This window comes from Jatropha curcas, chromosome 1 (genome assembly GCF_041381405.1).
Source record: "Jatropha curcas cultivar XTBG-Jc1 chromosome 1, XTBG_Jcur_1.0, whole genome shotgun sequence".
NCBI lineage: Eukaryota > Viridiplantae > Streptophyta > Magnoliopsida > Malpighiales > Euphorbiaceae > Jatropha > Jatropha curcas.
In genome coordinates this window covers 1,092,931-1,110,119 of record NC_143151.1, presented here as the reverse complement: position 1 = coordinate 1,110,119, position 17,189 = coordinate 1,092,931, and the positions used below count along the sequence as shown (strand labels likewise).

The window sequence follows — 17,189 nt, the reverse complement described above, 5'->3', positions numbered from 1 at the left end:
TTTATATATTTTTTTATTATTTTTCCACATATATATATATATATATATATATATATATATATATATATACACACTAATGTTATCCTATTAAGACTGATTATTATATAAAAAATGTTGTGGAAAAATGAAAAATGCTACAAAAAAAAAAAAATAGGAATGAGATTATTGTAGAATTAATTATCTTTACGACTTTTTTTTTAACATTTTTAAAAATTCAAATCAGACTGTTATCTTGAGGGATCCAAAAGGAAAATTATGAATACAATTTTGAGAGAGTGAATATTAAATAAAGTTATATTAAAAAATTAAAAGTCAACTGTACTCAAAAAAAAAAAAAAAAAAGGAAAATGGTTCATGTTTGAGTATAAATAAAAAAGGAAAATAAACTTATCTTAGTAGTATTCAATTAATAATACTCATTTATTATAAATTAAGGTAAATTACTATTAAGTCTCTATGAATTAATTATTTAGCTTTTATATTTCTAAAAAATATACTCCCTGTGCCTCAAAATATAAATCATTTAAGGTTCTTGCATAAAAATTAAGGAAGAAATTAATTCTCTTAGATTATAACAAACTCAAGGGTAAAATTGACCAAATCATCATTTATCTCAAAACCATTGGTTGCTTATGAAGTATTTATTATATTTAGTGTAAACAATAACAATATTAAAAAAAATCATTTATTATTTTTTGGAATATATAAAACGACTTATATTTTGATACAGAGTGAGCATTAAAGTAACTATTAAAGTGATCATATGATTTGCTTATGTCCATCTTTTTTTTAATAATATGATAATAATTGTTAAAATAATTGTTTTTTATTATCAATAAGACTGTAAGATGAGAATAATTTTAAAGTTTTTGAGAAAAATGGAGTTATTTTTATCAATTTACAATCATATAACAGGAATTTTATTTATTATTGGCAATAATTGTTAAAAGAGTTGTTAAATCACTCGGTATCCGCACAACCAACTAATCTGGATTCAGGTTATGCATAGGCCCATTATGCAGACAATCCTTCTAATTGAGTTTTCTCCCTTCACAATGCTAGGGTTCGAACCCTAAACCTTGCTTAAAGAATCCAACATTTAATATATTTTTCATCATTTATTTTAAAGGTTAATACTTTTTATGAAAAAATCATATTTTATTTATCATGATTTGAGCAACTATTAGTGTGTAGATCTTATCGACCCGGGTTTAAATAGAGAATCTATTTTGTTTGAGAATTGAATTTTTGAAAAATACAGGTACTTAATTGCTATATTTATGTAATAGTGGGACCTTAGTGATAGTTTACACATAAATTGAGAATTCTTCCATGTTTCGATGGTCTTAATTAAAGCAAAGTGCCATTAATGAGTAGGTGAGACCTCTAAAGCGGGGCAGGTTATAATAATATTGTCTAGACAAGTGAATTAGCATACAGTTCTTTGTTGTGATCCCAAAGTGTGTTTTATGTAAATTATGAGAAACAAGTTGGAAAGTGGAAACTTCCAACCCATCTCAATTTGTGTATTTTTATGGCTTCACGTTCTAAGAACCTTCCATTTATACTTTTTGCTACCTTTCAATTTTGGTGGTTTCTTTCATTATTGAAATACTAAATTTCATTGTTTTAACAAAATAAATTGAAATTTAATAGCTAGATTTTTTATTGGTTGAAACAAATTATCTGAAAATAAATAAATAAATTACGTTTGTAGTAAATATTTTAGTAATATAATTTGAAACCGAACCAAATCATTTGAAAAAAAATTATACAAAACTGAAAAAATTTAGCATGATTTAGTTTAATTTTATGATTTGAACCATTTAATGTACACTCTTGCAAATACCCACAAAATTTGACTAAAAATTTGCGAAAATTGCACGTTTCTATCATCTTTTATTTCCTTTTCTGACACACGTGATGAAAATGCAAGCAAGCTTAGCTTAATCAAGATTGAAGCAGTTTTACTCTCTTCTTTGTTGAGAACAGCCGCCATTAACGACCTTGATCCAACATGTACCAGGTTTGGAGTGCAAGAAAAGTTTTTACGCGCTATTGTGAGATAGTTTTTGTTTTTTTCTCTCTCAATAAGTTATCTGTGTTTGTGTGAATCATTGAAATCAATTATATTCTTTTAATTGCCTACACCTGCAGCTTAGCTTTAATCTGTAATTCATCGAGAGTTCTTTCAATTTAGGTGATTAAAAGATTGTTGCTTTCAGGCAGATTGAGCCTTGTTCATTCATTTTCATTACAGGGAAGAAGGATGGACAAGGGAACACGAATGAGGGCAGAAGCTACATTCGAATTAACCCAGTCAATTGCTTCTGGTGTTTGTAATCAAGAAGGTAGTGATGTTGAAGTCGAGGAAGATTTTGATGTAGAATTAAATGACGACGAACCTTTCTTTCTGCGAGGAAAAACCAGTAGAAGTACAGGCATTGATATGCCCCCTGTCAAACTCTTTAAAAACCCAGAAGGTTCATTGACTCGTGCAGCTTTACTTCAATCTGCACTGGTTAAACAACGTAGAGAAATCCGTGAAGAACAAAAAAGAATTCTTGATTCAATGCCTAAGGATTTTAACCGTTCGTGGGAAGACCCAGTTCCTGAAATTGGAGCTAGGTGTTTAGCACATGAAGTTGAGGATTTTCTTGGTTCGTCTGGTCATACAATCCCAGAATGGAAAAAAGAAGTTTTTGGTAAAGCTTGTAGCTTTGGCAAGAAATCAAACTCGTCAATTGAAGAGCAGAGAAAAAGCTTGCCAATTTATAAGTCGAAGAAAGAATTAGTTAAAGCTGTGTTTGATAATCAGGTGCTTGTAGTGATTGGTGAGACTGGTTTGGGGAAGACTACACAGATAACCCAGTATCTTGCTGAGGCCGGTTATACTGCACAAGGGAAAATTGGCTGTACGCAGCCTAGAAGAGTGGCTGCAATTTCTGTCGCTAAAAGGGTAGCTGAAGAATTTGGTTGTAGGTTAAGAGAGGAGGTTGGGTATGCTATTAGGTTTGATGATTGTACTGGGCCTAATACTGTGATTAAGTATATGACCGATGGGTTTCTTCTTAGGGAAATTTTGATTGATAATGATCTGTCTCAGTATTCTGTTATAATGCTTGACGAGGCTCATGAGAGAACTATTTATACTGATGTTCTTTTTGGGTTGCTTAAGAAGCTTTTGAAAAGGAGATCAGATCTTAGGTTGATTGTCACTTCTGCTGCACCTGATGCTGAGAAGTTCTCTGGGTATTTCTCTAATTGTAATATTTTTACTATTCCTGGCAGATCTTTTCCTGTGGAGACACTATATACTAAACAGCCTGAAAGTGATTATCTTGATGCAGCTCTTAAAACAGTCTTGCAGATCCACTTGACAGAACCTGAAGGAGATATTTTGCTCTTCTTAACAGGTCACGAAGAAATAGATTTTGCATGTGAGTCTCTTGACAATAGAAGGAAAGAACTTGGTAATAATGTTCCTGACTTGATTATCCTGCCTATTTATAGTGCTCTTCCAGGTGAAATGCAATCTAGGATATTTGAACCAACTGCTCCAGGGAAGAGGAAAGTGGCTGTAGCAACTAATATTGCTGAAGCGTCATTGACTATAGATGGAATTTTCTATGTCATTGATCCTGGATTTATGAAACAAAATGTTTATAATCCTGAGTTAGGGGTTGAATCTTTGCTTATAACCCCTATTTCACAGGCATCTGCCAAGCAACGAGCTGGGCATGCTGGGCGTATTGGCCCTGGAAAGTGTTACCGTCTCTATACTGAGAATGCATTTAGGAATGAGATGTCTCCTACTGCAACTCCTGAAATCCAAAGGATTAACCTTGCAGAGATTGTGCTGTCCATGATGGCTATGGGAGTTAGAGATGTATTCTCTTTTGATTTTATGGATTCTCCTTCATTCCAAGCTCTTGTTTCTGCCATGGATCAACTGTATGGTCTAGGGGCATTGGATGAGGAAGGGCTTCTAACTAAAACAGGTAGGCTAATGGCAGTATTTCCTCTTGGCCCACCATTGTCTAAATTGTTAGTAGCTAGTGAATATCTTGGTTGCAGTGATGAGATTTTGACTATTATTGCCATGATCCAAACTGGTAATATCTTTTACAGGCCTAGGGAAAAACAAGCTCAATCAGATAAGAAGAGGAGTAACTTTTTCCATCCACAAGGAGACCATCTGACTTTACTTGCTGTATATGAGGCCTGGAAAGCAAAAGGTTTCTCAGATTCTTGGTGTCATGAGAATTTTGTTCAGGCTCAGTCTTTGAGGAGGGCAAAGGATGTTAGAAAACAACTTCTTACCATTATGGATAGGTATAATTTGGATATTGTGAGTGCTGGAGCGAACGTTATGAAGATAACGAAAGCAATTGCTGCAGGATTCTTTTTTCACACAGCTAAAAAAGATCCGCAAGGGGGTTATCGGACCCTGATTAACAATCAGACATTCTATATCCATCCAAGCAGTGCACTTTACAGCAGACAACCAAACTGGCTCATCTACCATGAAGTAGTAATGACTACCAAGGAGTACATGCGTGAGGTAACTGTCATAGACCCTAAATGGCTTGTAGAACTAGCATCAAGATTCTTCAAGGCTGCAGATCCAAAGAATATGAGTAAGCGCAAATGTTAAGAACGCATTGAACTTCTTTATGATAGATATCAGGAACCTAATCCATGGCGCCTCAGTAAATGAGGATATTAATGCAGGCTTCAGCATTTTGAGGGTAATCTGGTTTTTGATATGGTGTAAAAATTTTAATTGTGTTTGTGGTTGTTTGTAGTTCTTATTTCTATATGTTCTGATAAATTCATTTGAACGTGACTAATCATAACCACCTTGCAACAGGTTAAGTTTGATCACAAGAGTCTGTTTCCTCCATGATAGAGAGATATAAAACTTGTCAGTTAACCTGATGTGGTGCTCCTATATTAAGGCTTGAATTGTAAGGTGATATTTCAAATATGATCTCTGCTGATACTTTGTCTTCAATTACTTTAATGCTTGCTTATGATCATTTCCTTTTTAATCTTTAAAACAAACTCTCCATTAGCATTTTCTAAGAAGCAATACTTATATTATGAAGATGATTTCATTGTGAAATCTTGTGTTTTTGCATATAGTTTCTCAGTAAAATTTATTTTTGTTCAATTACTGTTTCTGTTTCTGCAACAAAATAAACCACAAACATTTTATAGTTAATTATATTGTAAGATTGTTTTTTCTATTAAGCGAAGCGATAAACATGCAGCACCATAGATCAAGTATCTTAATTTCATGCTTTAGTTTCACCAATCACTGCTGTAGCGCATCCTTTTTTCTATGAATTCTTTCTTTCTTCAATAAGCAGACTACAATTAGCACTGTTCTATTTCTATGAGATGTGATGATTTGTGATAGAAATAAATATAAATTTTGAAATAAGACTGCCATCTACCAAATGCATTAATGGGATTATCTAGAAATGGGATCATCATCATGTGGATGGGAATTTCATTCAAACAAATCTAGGTTTCTTTTTATGTAATATCCTTGTGCAGCATTCAATTATTCAATCCACGTAATTTGAGGTTTGCTCACATGCCACTTTGTTCTGTTTGTTTGAGCGATAAACATGTATTCAAGGAACCAATCCTTATAATCCAGGACAACATTGATTAAGGTTATATTTCATTTGATATTCTTGGCAGTAGAATGACATATGCACCCGTCTTCCACTCTCACTCCTACTCTCAACTGCTGCAATGAAATGCAGCTTTGACTCCAAGAAAATATTTTCAACTTGAGTGTACCTTCATGAGGTAGTATCAATCTCAAATATTTATTCTTTTATTTTCACTTTTTTAATTCTTTTTTCTTCTTTATTTTACTATTAGTTTCCACTTTTTTTATTGGGAACATGGGAAGGAGGGAAGAGGTTTTCTATCTGAGGTCTCTGCCTCTCCTTTATCCTACTTGATGCCCTTGTGTCATAGTTATATATATGGTTAGTTGATCTTCATAAATAGCTCAATGGATAGACATTTCATATTACCAGCACACTACATGATATGTATCTGTCCAAATTGATAGATATTGTTTCATAGGAAGTGCATTATTTGCTGAATCTAAGACAAATTACTATTAAGCAATGAATAGAAAATGGAAGTAATCTATTTTTGGTGAACATTATGAAAATTGTCTTGGGATATGAGAAAAAATATGTATATCTACAAATTGATATAATATATCTTTGTGGACAAGAGCTGTGTGTGGTGGAAATCAGATGGTTTCTGTTTGACACAATTCTGAAACAGAAGACCTGCTTTTACTTTCTTGGCACTCAGAATCCTTTCTGTGCTCGCAAAGGTATGTTACTTCTCCATGCATGGTTACATGCATGTATTGATACATGAAACAAGTGCAAAGTTATCTTCAATCTTGAAAGCTTTGTAGTTTATGTGGTGTAAGTTATTCGGTTTTGAAGCAAGTCGATATATGATTGTTGTTCTGATGTGTCACTGTGATAATTGTGGCTATGATTACCATGATTAAGTTGACTAATTTTTCCTACTTAAGCTATTACCTCAACCGGGGATGAGTTTACGCTTTCGGAGGCAAGGTGCAGGTTTAAATCCTGTATATGGTTTTGAATGGCAGATATTATTGTGTTTTTTATGCAGACTGTGGCTTCTCAGTTGTAATTTTTATAGGCATTCAACATAATAGAGAAAAAACATGGGATGGATGATATCCTTAGCGGGCTGGCTTGTTGGCAAGTTCAATTTAAGGATGCGAGACAATATGTCAAAGGAATGGTTTTCTGGATAGCAACATTGAAGCAACTGCTTCTATTGTTGATGTTTAATGATCTTCCTTAATGAATGTTTCTCATTTTCCTAAAAAAGAAAAAATCTGTTCAACTTATAATTATCGAAAACTTTTCTTTGTTCTTAACAAGTTAACATTAACAATTACAATAACAACATTTCCATGTCAAAAGTGAGTAATTTCAATTCTTTTTCTTTATCTATTAATTAAAAAACTTCAAATCTTGTATTTTGACTAATTGAAATTATAATTTCACTTGTATTTTTTTAATTTCATCATTAGCATTACATGGTTGCAACACAATAGAGAAGAAAATTAGATAATTTTATACTTACACAATACCTTTTTTTTTTTTTTTTTTTTTTTTGAGAAAGCTTATTGCGTATAAATTAATTAAATAAATTGTAAAATTAACTATTTAAAAAAATTGAAAATTGATAATTGAAAGGCGTAAATTCATTTTGGACTTTGCATCGGGCTTTACTTATACCAGTGAATAGTTACAAAATGAAAAGCAAAAAAATAAAATGAAGACGACTAAAATTTGACTCAAAATTTGTGAAAATTGCACGTTTCTATCATTTTTTATTTCCTTCTCTTGCACGTGTTAAAGATGCAAGCAAACTTAGCTTATTCAAATAAAGATCGAAACAGTTTTACTCTCTCCCTTGTTGAGAACAGGCGCCATTAACGACCTTGACCCAACGTTTTATATTTGTAACGTAGGAGGTTTGGAGTGCAAGAAAAGTTTTTACGCGCTTTTGTGAGAGTTTTTGTTTTCTTCTCTCTCAATAAATTATCTGTGTTTGTGTGAATCATTAACATCCATTGTATTCTTTTAATTGCCTACAGCTGCTCAGCTTTTCTCTATTCATCGGGAGTTCTTTCTGTTTAGGTGATTAAAAGATTGTTGCTTTCAGGCAGATTGAGCCTTTTTCATTCCTTTTCATTACAAGGAAGAAGGATAGGCAAGACAAGAATGAGGGCAGAGGATAGGTTCGAATTAACCCAGTTAATTGCTTCTGGTGTTTGTAATAAAAGAGATTATCCAATTCCGTTATTTGATAATCAAGAAGAAAATGATGTTGAAGTCGAGGAAGATTTTGATGTAGAGTTAAATGACGACGAACCGTTCTTTTTGCGAGGGAAAACCAGTAGAAGTACAGGCGTTGACATGTCACCCGTCAAAATCTTTATAAACCCGGAAGGTTCATTGACTCGTGCAGCTTTACTTCAATCTGCGCTGGTTAAAGAACGCAGACAGATCCGTGAAGAACAAAAAAGAATTCTTGTTTCAATGCCTAAAGATCTTAACCGTTCGTGGGAAGACCCAGTTCCTGAAATTGGAGCTAGGTGTTTAGCACATGAAGTTAAGGATTTTCTTGGTTTGTCTGGCTATACAATCCCAGAATGGAAAAAAGAAGTTTTTGGTAAAGCTTGTTGCTTTGGCAAGAAATCAAACTCGTCAATTGAAGAACAGAGAAAAAGCTTGCCAATTTATAAGTTGAAGAAAGAATTAGTTAAAGCTGTGAATGATAATCAGGTGCTTGTAGTGATTGGTGAGACTGGTTCGGGGAAAACTACACAGATAACCCAGTATCTTGCTGAGGCTGGTTATATTGCACACGGGAAAATTGGTTGTACACAGCCTAGAAGAGTAGCTGCAATTTCTGTTGCTAAAAGGGTAGCTGAAGAATTTGGTTGCAGGTTAAGAGAGGAGGTAGGGTATGCTGTTAGGTTTGATGATTGTACTGGGCCTAATACTGTGATTAAGTATATGACTGAGGGATTTCTTCTTAGGGAAATTTTGATTGATAGTGATCTGTCTCAGTATTCTGTTATAATGCTTGACGAGGCTCATGAGAGGACTATTTACACTGATGTTCTTTTTGGGTTGCTTAAGAAGCTTTTGAAAAGGAGATCTGATCTTAGGTTGATTGTCACTTCTGCTACACTTGATGCTGAGAAGTTTTCTGAGTACTTCTTTAATTGTAATATTTTTACTATTCCTGGCAGATCTTTTCCTGTGGAGATACTATTTACTAAAGAGCCTGAAAGTGATTATCTTGATGCAGCTCTTATAACAGTCTTGCAGATCCACTTGACAGAACCTGAAGGAGATATTTTGCTTTTCTTAACAGGTCAGGAAGAAATTGATTTTGCATGTGAAACTCTTGATAATAGAAGGAAAGAACTTGGTAATAATATTCCTGACTTGATTATCTTGCCTATTTATAGTGCTCTTCCAGGTGACATGCAATCTAGGATATTTGAACCAACTCCTGCAGGGAAGAGGAAAGTGGTTGTAGCAACTAATATTGCTGAAGCATCATTGACTATAGATGGAATTTTCTATGTCATTGATCCTGGATTTATGAAACAAAATGTTTATAATCCTAAGTTAGGGGTTGAATCTTTGCTTATAACCCCTATTTCACAAGCATCTGCCAAGCAACGAGCTGGGCGTGCTGGGCGTATTGGCCCTGGAAAGTGTTACCGTCTCTATACTGAGAATGCATTTAGGAATGAGATGTCTCCTACTGCAACTCCTGAAATCCAAAGGATTAACCTTGCAGAGATTGTGCTGTCCATGATGGCTATGGGAGTCAGAGATGTATCCTGTTTTGATTTTATGGATTCACCTTCATTCCAAACCTTTGTTTCTGCCATGGATCAACTATATGGTCTAGGGGCATTGGATGAGGAAGGGATTCTAACTAAAACAGGTAGGCTAATGGCAATATTTCCTCTTGACCCACCATTGTCTAAAATGTTATTAGCTAGTGAATATCTTGGTTGCAGTGATGAGATTTTGACTATTATTGCCATGATCCAAACTGGTAACATCTTTTACAGGCCTAGGGAAAAACAAGCTCGAGCAGATGAGAAGAGGAGTAACTTTTTCCATCCACAAGGGGACCATCTGACTTTACTTGCTGTATATGAGGCCTGGAAAGCAAAAGGTTTCTCAGATGCTTGGTGTCATGAGAATTTTGTTCAGGCTCGGTCTTTGAGGAGGGCAAAGGATGTTAGAAAACAACTTCTTTCCATTATGGATAGGTACAATGTGGATATTGTGAGTGCCGGAGGGAACGTTATGAGGATAACAAAAGCAATTGCTGCAGGATTCTTTTTCCACACAGCTAAAAGAGATCCGCAAGGGGGTTATCGGACCTTGATTAACAATCAGACATTCTATATCCATCCAAGCAGTGCCCTTTACCGCAGACAACCAGACTGGCTCATCTACCATGAAGTAGTAATGACTACCAAGGAGTACATGCGTGAGGTAACTGTAATAGACCCTAAATGGCTTGTAGAACTAGCATCAAGATTCTTCAAGGCTGCAGATCCAAAGAATATGAGTAAGCGCAAACGTCGAGAACGCATCGAACCTCTTTATGATAGATATCAGGAACCTAATTCATGGCGCCTCAGTAAACGACGATATTAATGCAGGCTTCAGCATTTTGAGAGTAAACTGGCTTTTGATATGGTGTAAAATTTTAATTGTATTTGTGGTTGTTTGTAGTTCTTATTTCTATATGTTCTGATAAATTCCTTTGAACTTGACTAGGCATAACCTTGCAACAGTTTGAGATTGATCACAAAGGTCTGTTTCCTCCATGTGGTGCTCCTATATTAAGGCTTGAATTATAAGGTGATATTTCAAATATGATCTCTGCTGATACTTTATCTTCAATTACTTTAATGCTTGCATATGATCATTTCCTTTTAATACACTCTCTATTAGCATTTTCTAAGAAGCAATACTTATATTATGAAGATGATTCCATTATGGAATCTTGTATTTTTGCATAGATTTTCTCATTAAAATTTGTTTTTGTTCAACTGCTGTTTCTATTTCTGCAACACAATTAACCACAAACATTTATAATTAATTATATTGTAAGGTTGTCTTCTCTATTAAGTGAAGCGATAAACATGCAGCACCACAGATTCAGTATCTTAATTTCATGCTTTAGTTTCTCCAAGCCCTGCTATAGCACATCCTTTTTTCTATGAATTCATTCCTTTCTTTGATGTGCAGACTAAAATTAGCAGTGTTCTATTTTTATGAGATCTGATGGTATATGATAGAAAGAAATATAAATTTTCAAGTCTGCCATCTATCAAATGTATACTAATGGGAGTATCTAGAAATGGGATCATGATCATGTGGATGGGAATTTCATTCAAACAATTCTAGGTTTTCTTTTCATATAATATCCTTTTGCATTCAATTACTCGATCCACGAAATTTGGGGTTATGCTCACATGCCACTTTGTTTTGTTTGTTTGAGTGATAAACATGTATTTAAGGAAACAATTCTTATAATCCAGGGCAACATTGATTAAGGTTCGTTTATTATTCTTGGCAGTAGAATGACATATCCACCCGTCTTCCCTCACTCTTTCTCCTACTCTCAAACTGCTGAAATGAAATGCGGCTTTGGCTCCAAGAAAATATTTCCAACGTGAGTATACCTTCATGAGATAGTATCAATCTCAAGTATTTTTTCTTTTATTTTCATTTTTTCTTTTTGCTTCTTTATTTTATAGTCAGTTTCCACCTTTTTATTGGGAACATGGGAAGGAGGGAAGAAGTTTTCTATCTGAGGTCTTTGCCTCTCCTTTATCCTACATGATGCCCTTGTGTGGGGAAGGGATGTTCATGATGGTCTGTCTATTGTCATCAATCATGAGGAAAAATAGAAGAATTAGATACAAAAAGGTTGTATACAGTCAGAGAGCCTTTCTGATATTCGGGTACCCAAATAAATTCTCCTGTAGTGTAAACATGTTATTTATGCCTACGCTAACCCATGAACATAATTGTCCATTAGAATTTTTTCAGATCAATTATGTTCTTCTATGACTCTGTGCTAAAAGTGGGTAGTCTTTGATTTTTTTTTTTCCAGGTAGTGATTGATCATCAATGCCTCTTGGTAGTTGGTCAATTACTTTCAGTAGATTTAGTTGCCTGATTGATAATTAGGACCTGTAGATGCTGAGAAGCCATTGCATGGCATTTTAGGGTTGGCTAGATCAAACCATTGCTTGCTTGGCTGTGAGCTTGATCTTGCATTTGACAGAAATGAGACCTAGAATATGAAGTGGAGCTCAGCGTAGTAAGTAATGCGGTTTTGAATTTTAGTTAAATTTTTTATCAGGTTCAGGCTGAATAGCCTTTAGATTTGTTTATCATATAATTGGTAATTTGGTGGTTTGCTATGAAATTAAAAGATGGTAGTTGATTCAATTTTTTATTTTTCCTTCTTTTGTGTTCATGCATAGATGATGTTAGTAGTTATATATATGATCAGTTGATATTCATGCATAGCCCAATGAATAGACATTTCATATTACCAGCACACTGCATGATATGTATCCGTCCAATTTGATAGAGATTGTTTCATAGGAAGTGCATTACTTGTTGAATCTAAGACAAGTTACTATTAAGCAATGAACAGAAAATGAAAGTAATCTGTTTTTGGTGAGTACTATGAAAATTATCTTGGGATGTGAGAAAAAAATACGTACATCTACAAATTGATGTAATGTATATTTGTGGACAATACCTGTGTGTGGTGGAAATCAGATGGTTTCTGTATGATGCAAGCAATTCTGAAACAGAAGAACTGCTTTTACTTTCTTGGCATTCAGAATTCTTTTTATGCTTGCAAAGGTGTTTTACTTCTCCATTCATGGTTACATACACGTGTTGATACATGACACATGCAAAATTATCTTCAATCTTAAAAGCTTTGTAGTTTATGTGGTGCAAGTTATTCGGACTTGAAGAAAGTCAATCTATGATTGTTGTTCTGATGTGTCAATGTGATAATTATAGCTATGATTACCATGATTATGTTGACTAATTCTTCCTGCTTAAGCCTATTACCTCAAAAGGGGATGAGTTTACGCTTTTGGAGGCAAGGTGCAGGTTTAAGTCCTGCATATGGTTTTAAATGCACAGGTTTTATGCAAACTCTGGCTTCTCATGTGGTAATGTTTATAGGCATTCAACAGAATAGAGAAAAGTATAGTGGTTTATTTGAGAATGAACCATATAGGCATTCAACAGTATAGTGGATTCTTCTTCGGAAGACTGAAAGTAGAGGGCTGGATATAAAAATTAAAATGGATGATATCCTTAGCAGGCTGGCTTGGCAAGTTCAATTTAAGAATGCGAGACGATAGGTTGAAGGATTTAGAGAAAAAGTTGTGCAGAAATGGTTTTCTGGAAACATTCTTCTGAAAACTCCATGCCAAAATTAATTGACAAGAAGTGGGATGTGGCTTTTGAAAGCCCTTGCTCTGGCTAGAAGCTCAAAGCGGATTTCTGACAAACAACATTAAAGAAAAATGGAAATTAACTTGGCCTCAAGTGACAGCTATAGGACATATAATTCTGCAAAGAAAATAACTTTGCATTCATTTTGACCTTGTGGGATTGTTTGCAGAATGCAGTTTTATGACAGGTTTCCTGGTTGCTAGAAGCTCAGGCAAATAATTCCAGCCAATTCAATCAAATCGTAATAATTCCGGCCAGACCTCAGGCAAATCTCCATCTCCATATCTTTTTCTTATTGATCTAAATGCTATGAACTTTGAAGTTCAGACTCAAGATCATAGAAAAGAACTATTGATATTGTCGTTGGTTGGTATTAATTATTATCAAACATGAAGAGCATTCCCAATTGGCAACTGAACTACTACTTATCACTGTCAAAGCAGCTTAAAAATGGAGGCATTGACATTTTGAATTGACAAATACTTGATCTGTCATCTCTTAAAGATTATTTCAAAACCTAATTGATTGATTTTTTTTCACCAAAGCTAAATTAATTTAAGAGTATTCAATGAATATGATACGGTGATGTCTATCCAAAGCCTTAGGGTTGGTTTGTTTCTATAAAATAACTTGTTTGAAAGTGTTTAGGAAAATAAATCAACGGAAAATATTTTTCCGATTAAGTAAAATTAAGTCACTTTTAAGGAAAATGACTTCCTATCTTCAAGAGCGTAAAACATTTTCCGGACTTTGCTTATTGTAACTTTATAAATCCTTATGTTGTTTAATTTACTCATCATTGGTAGCTACTATCACTGCTCACTGTCTACTACCATCGGCCACCACAGTTGGTCACCGGCGGTTTTCATAATTTATCCTTTTTTTGCGTTATTTTCATATTTAACAATAAAATTAGTAAAATACGAAATTTATATTATTAGTATTTTTACTTTATGGTCTTATGAATTCAAAATTTTAATATTTTTAACTAATTTTCAAATTGCAACCAAATAATGAAATCAGTCGGTTGGAAAATAATTTTAATTTTCCAATATAAGTTATTTTCTATAAACAAACAGAGCTTTAATCAACTTAGATTAGGATTATCATAATTAACAATTTAATGACAATATTTAAAGCTGTTGGTAGTCAATTGATGTGCTAATCTACTTGCAAAGGTGCCACTAAAATTTAAACAAGTGTTTCAATATATATATATAACTGGGTCGTGAAAAAAAATGAATGTGTGAAGAAGGGATGATTCTTTTTTTTTTTTCTTTCTTTTTTTAATTAATCCAAACAACAAAAGTCTTGTCATATGTAAGTCTTGAAAAAGATTTTACAGATTGAAATTGAGGATGACAAATAAATATTTCTAGAAACAGAATAAATTATTAGATTTTTCTTTGAATATTTCAAGAGCATAATTTTTCAAAATAGAATTCTTCATCCTTCTTCCTCTTCCTCTTCTTGTTCTTGTTGTAGTATTGGTTGGATGATAATTGATAAGCACCAGCTACACGAAAGCTACATTTGACTGATGTTAATGACTAAGGTTGGCTGTACCTGTACGAGAATTGTCACGCCGGGAGAAACAAACATCCTATATAAATCCTGCAGTACTTAAACTGGACCGTAATCGAAATCTCATACGCTTTCAATCATCGTGATTATAAAAAAATACTTAAATAGATTGATATTATAATAAATCATATGAAGAAGTCTGAACTGACTGTGAGTTAGATTAGATTAGATTAGATTCTAATTAATCGGAAAACGAATAATGGACAGCTGTGTTATGGATTAAGATTTATGATAATGATAAAAGCTAAAACATCATTTATGCGTAACTAAAAGTTTATGATTCTAAAGAAATGTAGAAAAGACATAGACGCACGTCATCTTTATTATAGCTGTCCGGTCCCCTAACAATTGCCCTAGTCAACCCACAATATCTCTTCCACACGAATCCATATTTTCCCAACCACCAACCCTTCTTCTATTTCTTTTTATTAATAATAATAATAATTATAATAATTATTATTATTAAATGTGATTCATTTGATTCAATTTAATTTAATTTGATTTTAATTCATACGGAAAAGAAACAATTTCAATCCAATTTGATTTTATAAAATTTAAAAAAAACCGATAATTAAATTAATTGTTGATGTGATTTAATTCTAAACATTATTTCAGTTCAATTTGGTGTTTTTAAAAATACGATTTTGATTGGTTTTGAATTGGTTGAACACCGAATGTATTATTGGAAAAAGAAAAAAGAAACATTTTCCTATATATATCATAAACATTTCCATGCACATTATTCACAACTCTTCCTTTGCTCTCTCTTTCACAAACTGTTCATTTTTTCTCCAACAAAATCATGACTCGTCCAAGTTCTTCTCTCTCAATTACTAGAGCAAATAATAATATCGTTTTGGGTTTTCTTGCAATTACGAGCTTTGTACTAGTGGCTGCGGTTTCTGCTGGTAACTTCAATCAAGATTTTGACTTAACTTGGGGTGATGGACGTGCAAAGATTCTTGAAAATGGCCAGCTTCTTACTCTGTCTCTTGACAAAACTTCTGGTTCTGGGTTTAGATCAAAGAACCAATACTTGTTTGGAAAAATTGACATGCAGCTGAAATTAGTGGCTGGAAATTCTGCTGGAACTGTTACTGCTTACTATGTAAGCTCATCTCTTAGGTTACTTGAAATCATCTAATCAGCCATAATAAACAAAAGTTAGCTTCTTGTTGATTATTGTTTTTGCTTGTTAATTGCGCAGCTATCTTCTATAGGGTCAGCCCATGATGAAATAGACTTTGAATTCCTGGGTAACCTGAGTGGAGATCCTTATATTCTCCATACAAATGTGTTCGCCCAAGGAAAAGGAAACAGAGAACAACAATTCTACCTTTGGTTTGATCCTACCAAGGACTTCCACACCTACTCCATTCTTTGGAATCCTCAAAGCATTATGTATTCTCTCTCTCTCTCTCTCTCTCTCTCTCTCTCTCTCTCTCTCTCTCTCTCTAAGTATTTATGAGCAGGGATGTAAATGAGTCCGGCCAAGCAAACTAGAATTTAGCTCGGCTCAAAACTCAACGAGCCTGAAAATTTTAGGCTCAAGTTCGATTCGAGCTCCACTTCAAGTTCGAGTTCAACCCGAAAAATTTTAAATTCGAGACTCGAGTAATCTAAAATAATATTATATATATGTAAATATAAAAATTTCATAAGACTCGATGAACTTTCGAGGAAAAATTATTAAGCTCGAACTCAACTAGATCGCTAAATAAACAGACTTGATATCGAGCTCGAACAGCTCGCGAGTCGACTCGGCTTATTTACATCCCTATTTATGAGTCTATTTCTTATTCATGATGAAAATGAGTTGAGATTGACTGGTTGTTTAGCTTAATTAGTTTTCCTAATAATCTTTTTCTGTCTTTAGTTTCTATGTAGATGGGACTCCTATTAGAGAGTTCAAGAACTTAGAATCAAATGGCATTCAGTTTCCAAAAAGCCAACCAATGTGGATATATTCTAGTCTCTGGAATGCTGATGATTGGGCCACAAGGGGTGGGCTTGTAAAAACAGATTGGACCCAAGCTCCATTCACTGCTTCCTATAGAAACTTCAATGCACAGGCCTGCATTTGGGCTTCTGGCTCCTCTTCTTGCTCCTCCTCTAATAACTCATGGCTAACGCAATCTTTGGACACCACAGGCCAAGAAAGAATCAAATGGGTGCAAAAGAACTATATGATTTACAACTATTGCACTGACACCAAGCGCTTCCCTCAAGGTCTCCCTCCTGAGTGCTCACTAAATGTCTAATTATAAAATGTGTTAATTATTAATTCTTTTGTCTTGTTTATAATAATATTAAAAAATAAATTATAGATGTAAAGGTATTTTTACCTAAAAATTTTCTTCAAGATTAGACAAAATAAAATATTTTTGTGGGGAGATATTGTTTTCAGGTTATATATATATATATATATATATATATATATATATATATATATATATTTTCTAAGAAATAATT

The 17,189-nt window shown here is 33.7% G+C and overlaps 2 protein-coding genes across 15 annotated transcripts; both read left to right on the top strand.

Annotated features, from left to right (window-relative positions):
* The first annotated feature begins 1,772 nt into the window (after positions 1-1,772).
* On the top strand, positions 1,773-6,944 carry LOC105629274 (putative pre-mRNA-splicing factor ATP-dependent RNA helicase DEAH5). 3 transcript variants are annotated; one of them, XM_089719123.1, is made up of 3 exons: positions 1,773-2,026; positions 2,261-4,001; positions 4,132-4,348. In XM_089719123.1, the coding sequence occupies exons 1-3, from the start codon at positions 2,018-2,020 to the stop codon at positions 4,200-4,202; spliced, it is 1,821 nt and encodes a 606-aa protein (XP_089575249.1). In that variant the 5' UTR covers positions 1,773-2,017; the 3' UTR covers positions 4,203-4,348. The 3 variants fall into 3 exon arrangements, 2 of the variants coding, with proteins under 2 accessions (XP_089575249.1, XP_089575245.1); XR_016320077.1 differs by adding an exon at positions 4,874-6,944 and having other exon boundaries at positions 1,774-2,026; positions 2,261-4,751; XM_089719119.1 differs by having other exon boundaries at positions 1,774-2,026; positions 2,261-6,944.
* LOC105629272 (putative pre-mRNA-splicing factor ATP-dependent RNA helicase DEAH5) lies at positions 4,948-17,110 on the top strand. Of its 12 annotated transcripts, none has more exons than XR_016320068.1 (4): positions 4,948-4,975; positions 5,719-5,826; positions 7,688-10,496; positions 11,221-13,627. XR_016320068.1 is itself a non-coding variant. In XM_089719112.1 (4 exons), the coding sequence occupies exons 1-4, from the start codon at positions 7,815-7,817 to the stop codon at positions 16,976-16,978; spliced, it is 2,613 nt and encodes an 870-aa protein (XP_089575238.1). In that variant the 5' UTR covers positions 7,262-7,814; the 3' UTR covers positions 16,979-17,110. The 12 variants fall into 12 exon arrangements, 1 of the variants encoding a protein (XP_089575238.1); XM_089719112.1 differs by lacking the exons at positions 4,948-4,975; positions 5,719-5,826; positions 11,221-13,627 and adding exons at positions 15,608-15,825; positions 15,925-16,118; positions 16,594-17,110 and having other exon boundaries at positions 7,262-9,630; XR_016320071.1 differs by lacking the exons at positions 4,948-4,975; positions 5,719-5,826 and having other exon boundaries at positions 7,287-10,311; positions 10,413-10,496.
* The last annotated feature ends 79 nt before the right edge of the window (positions 17,111-17,189 follow it).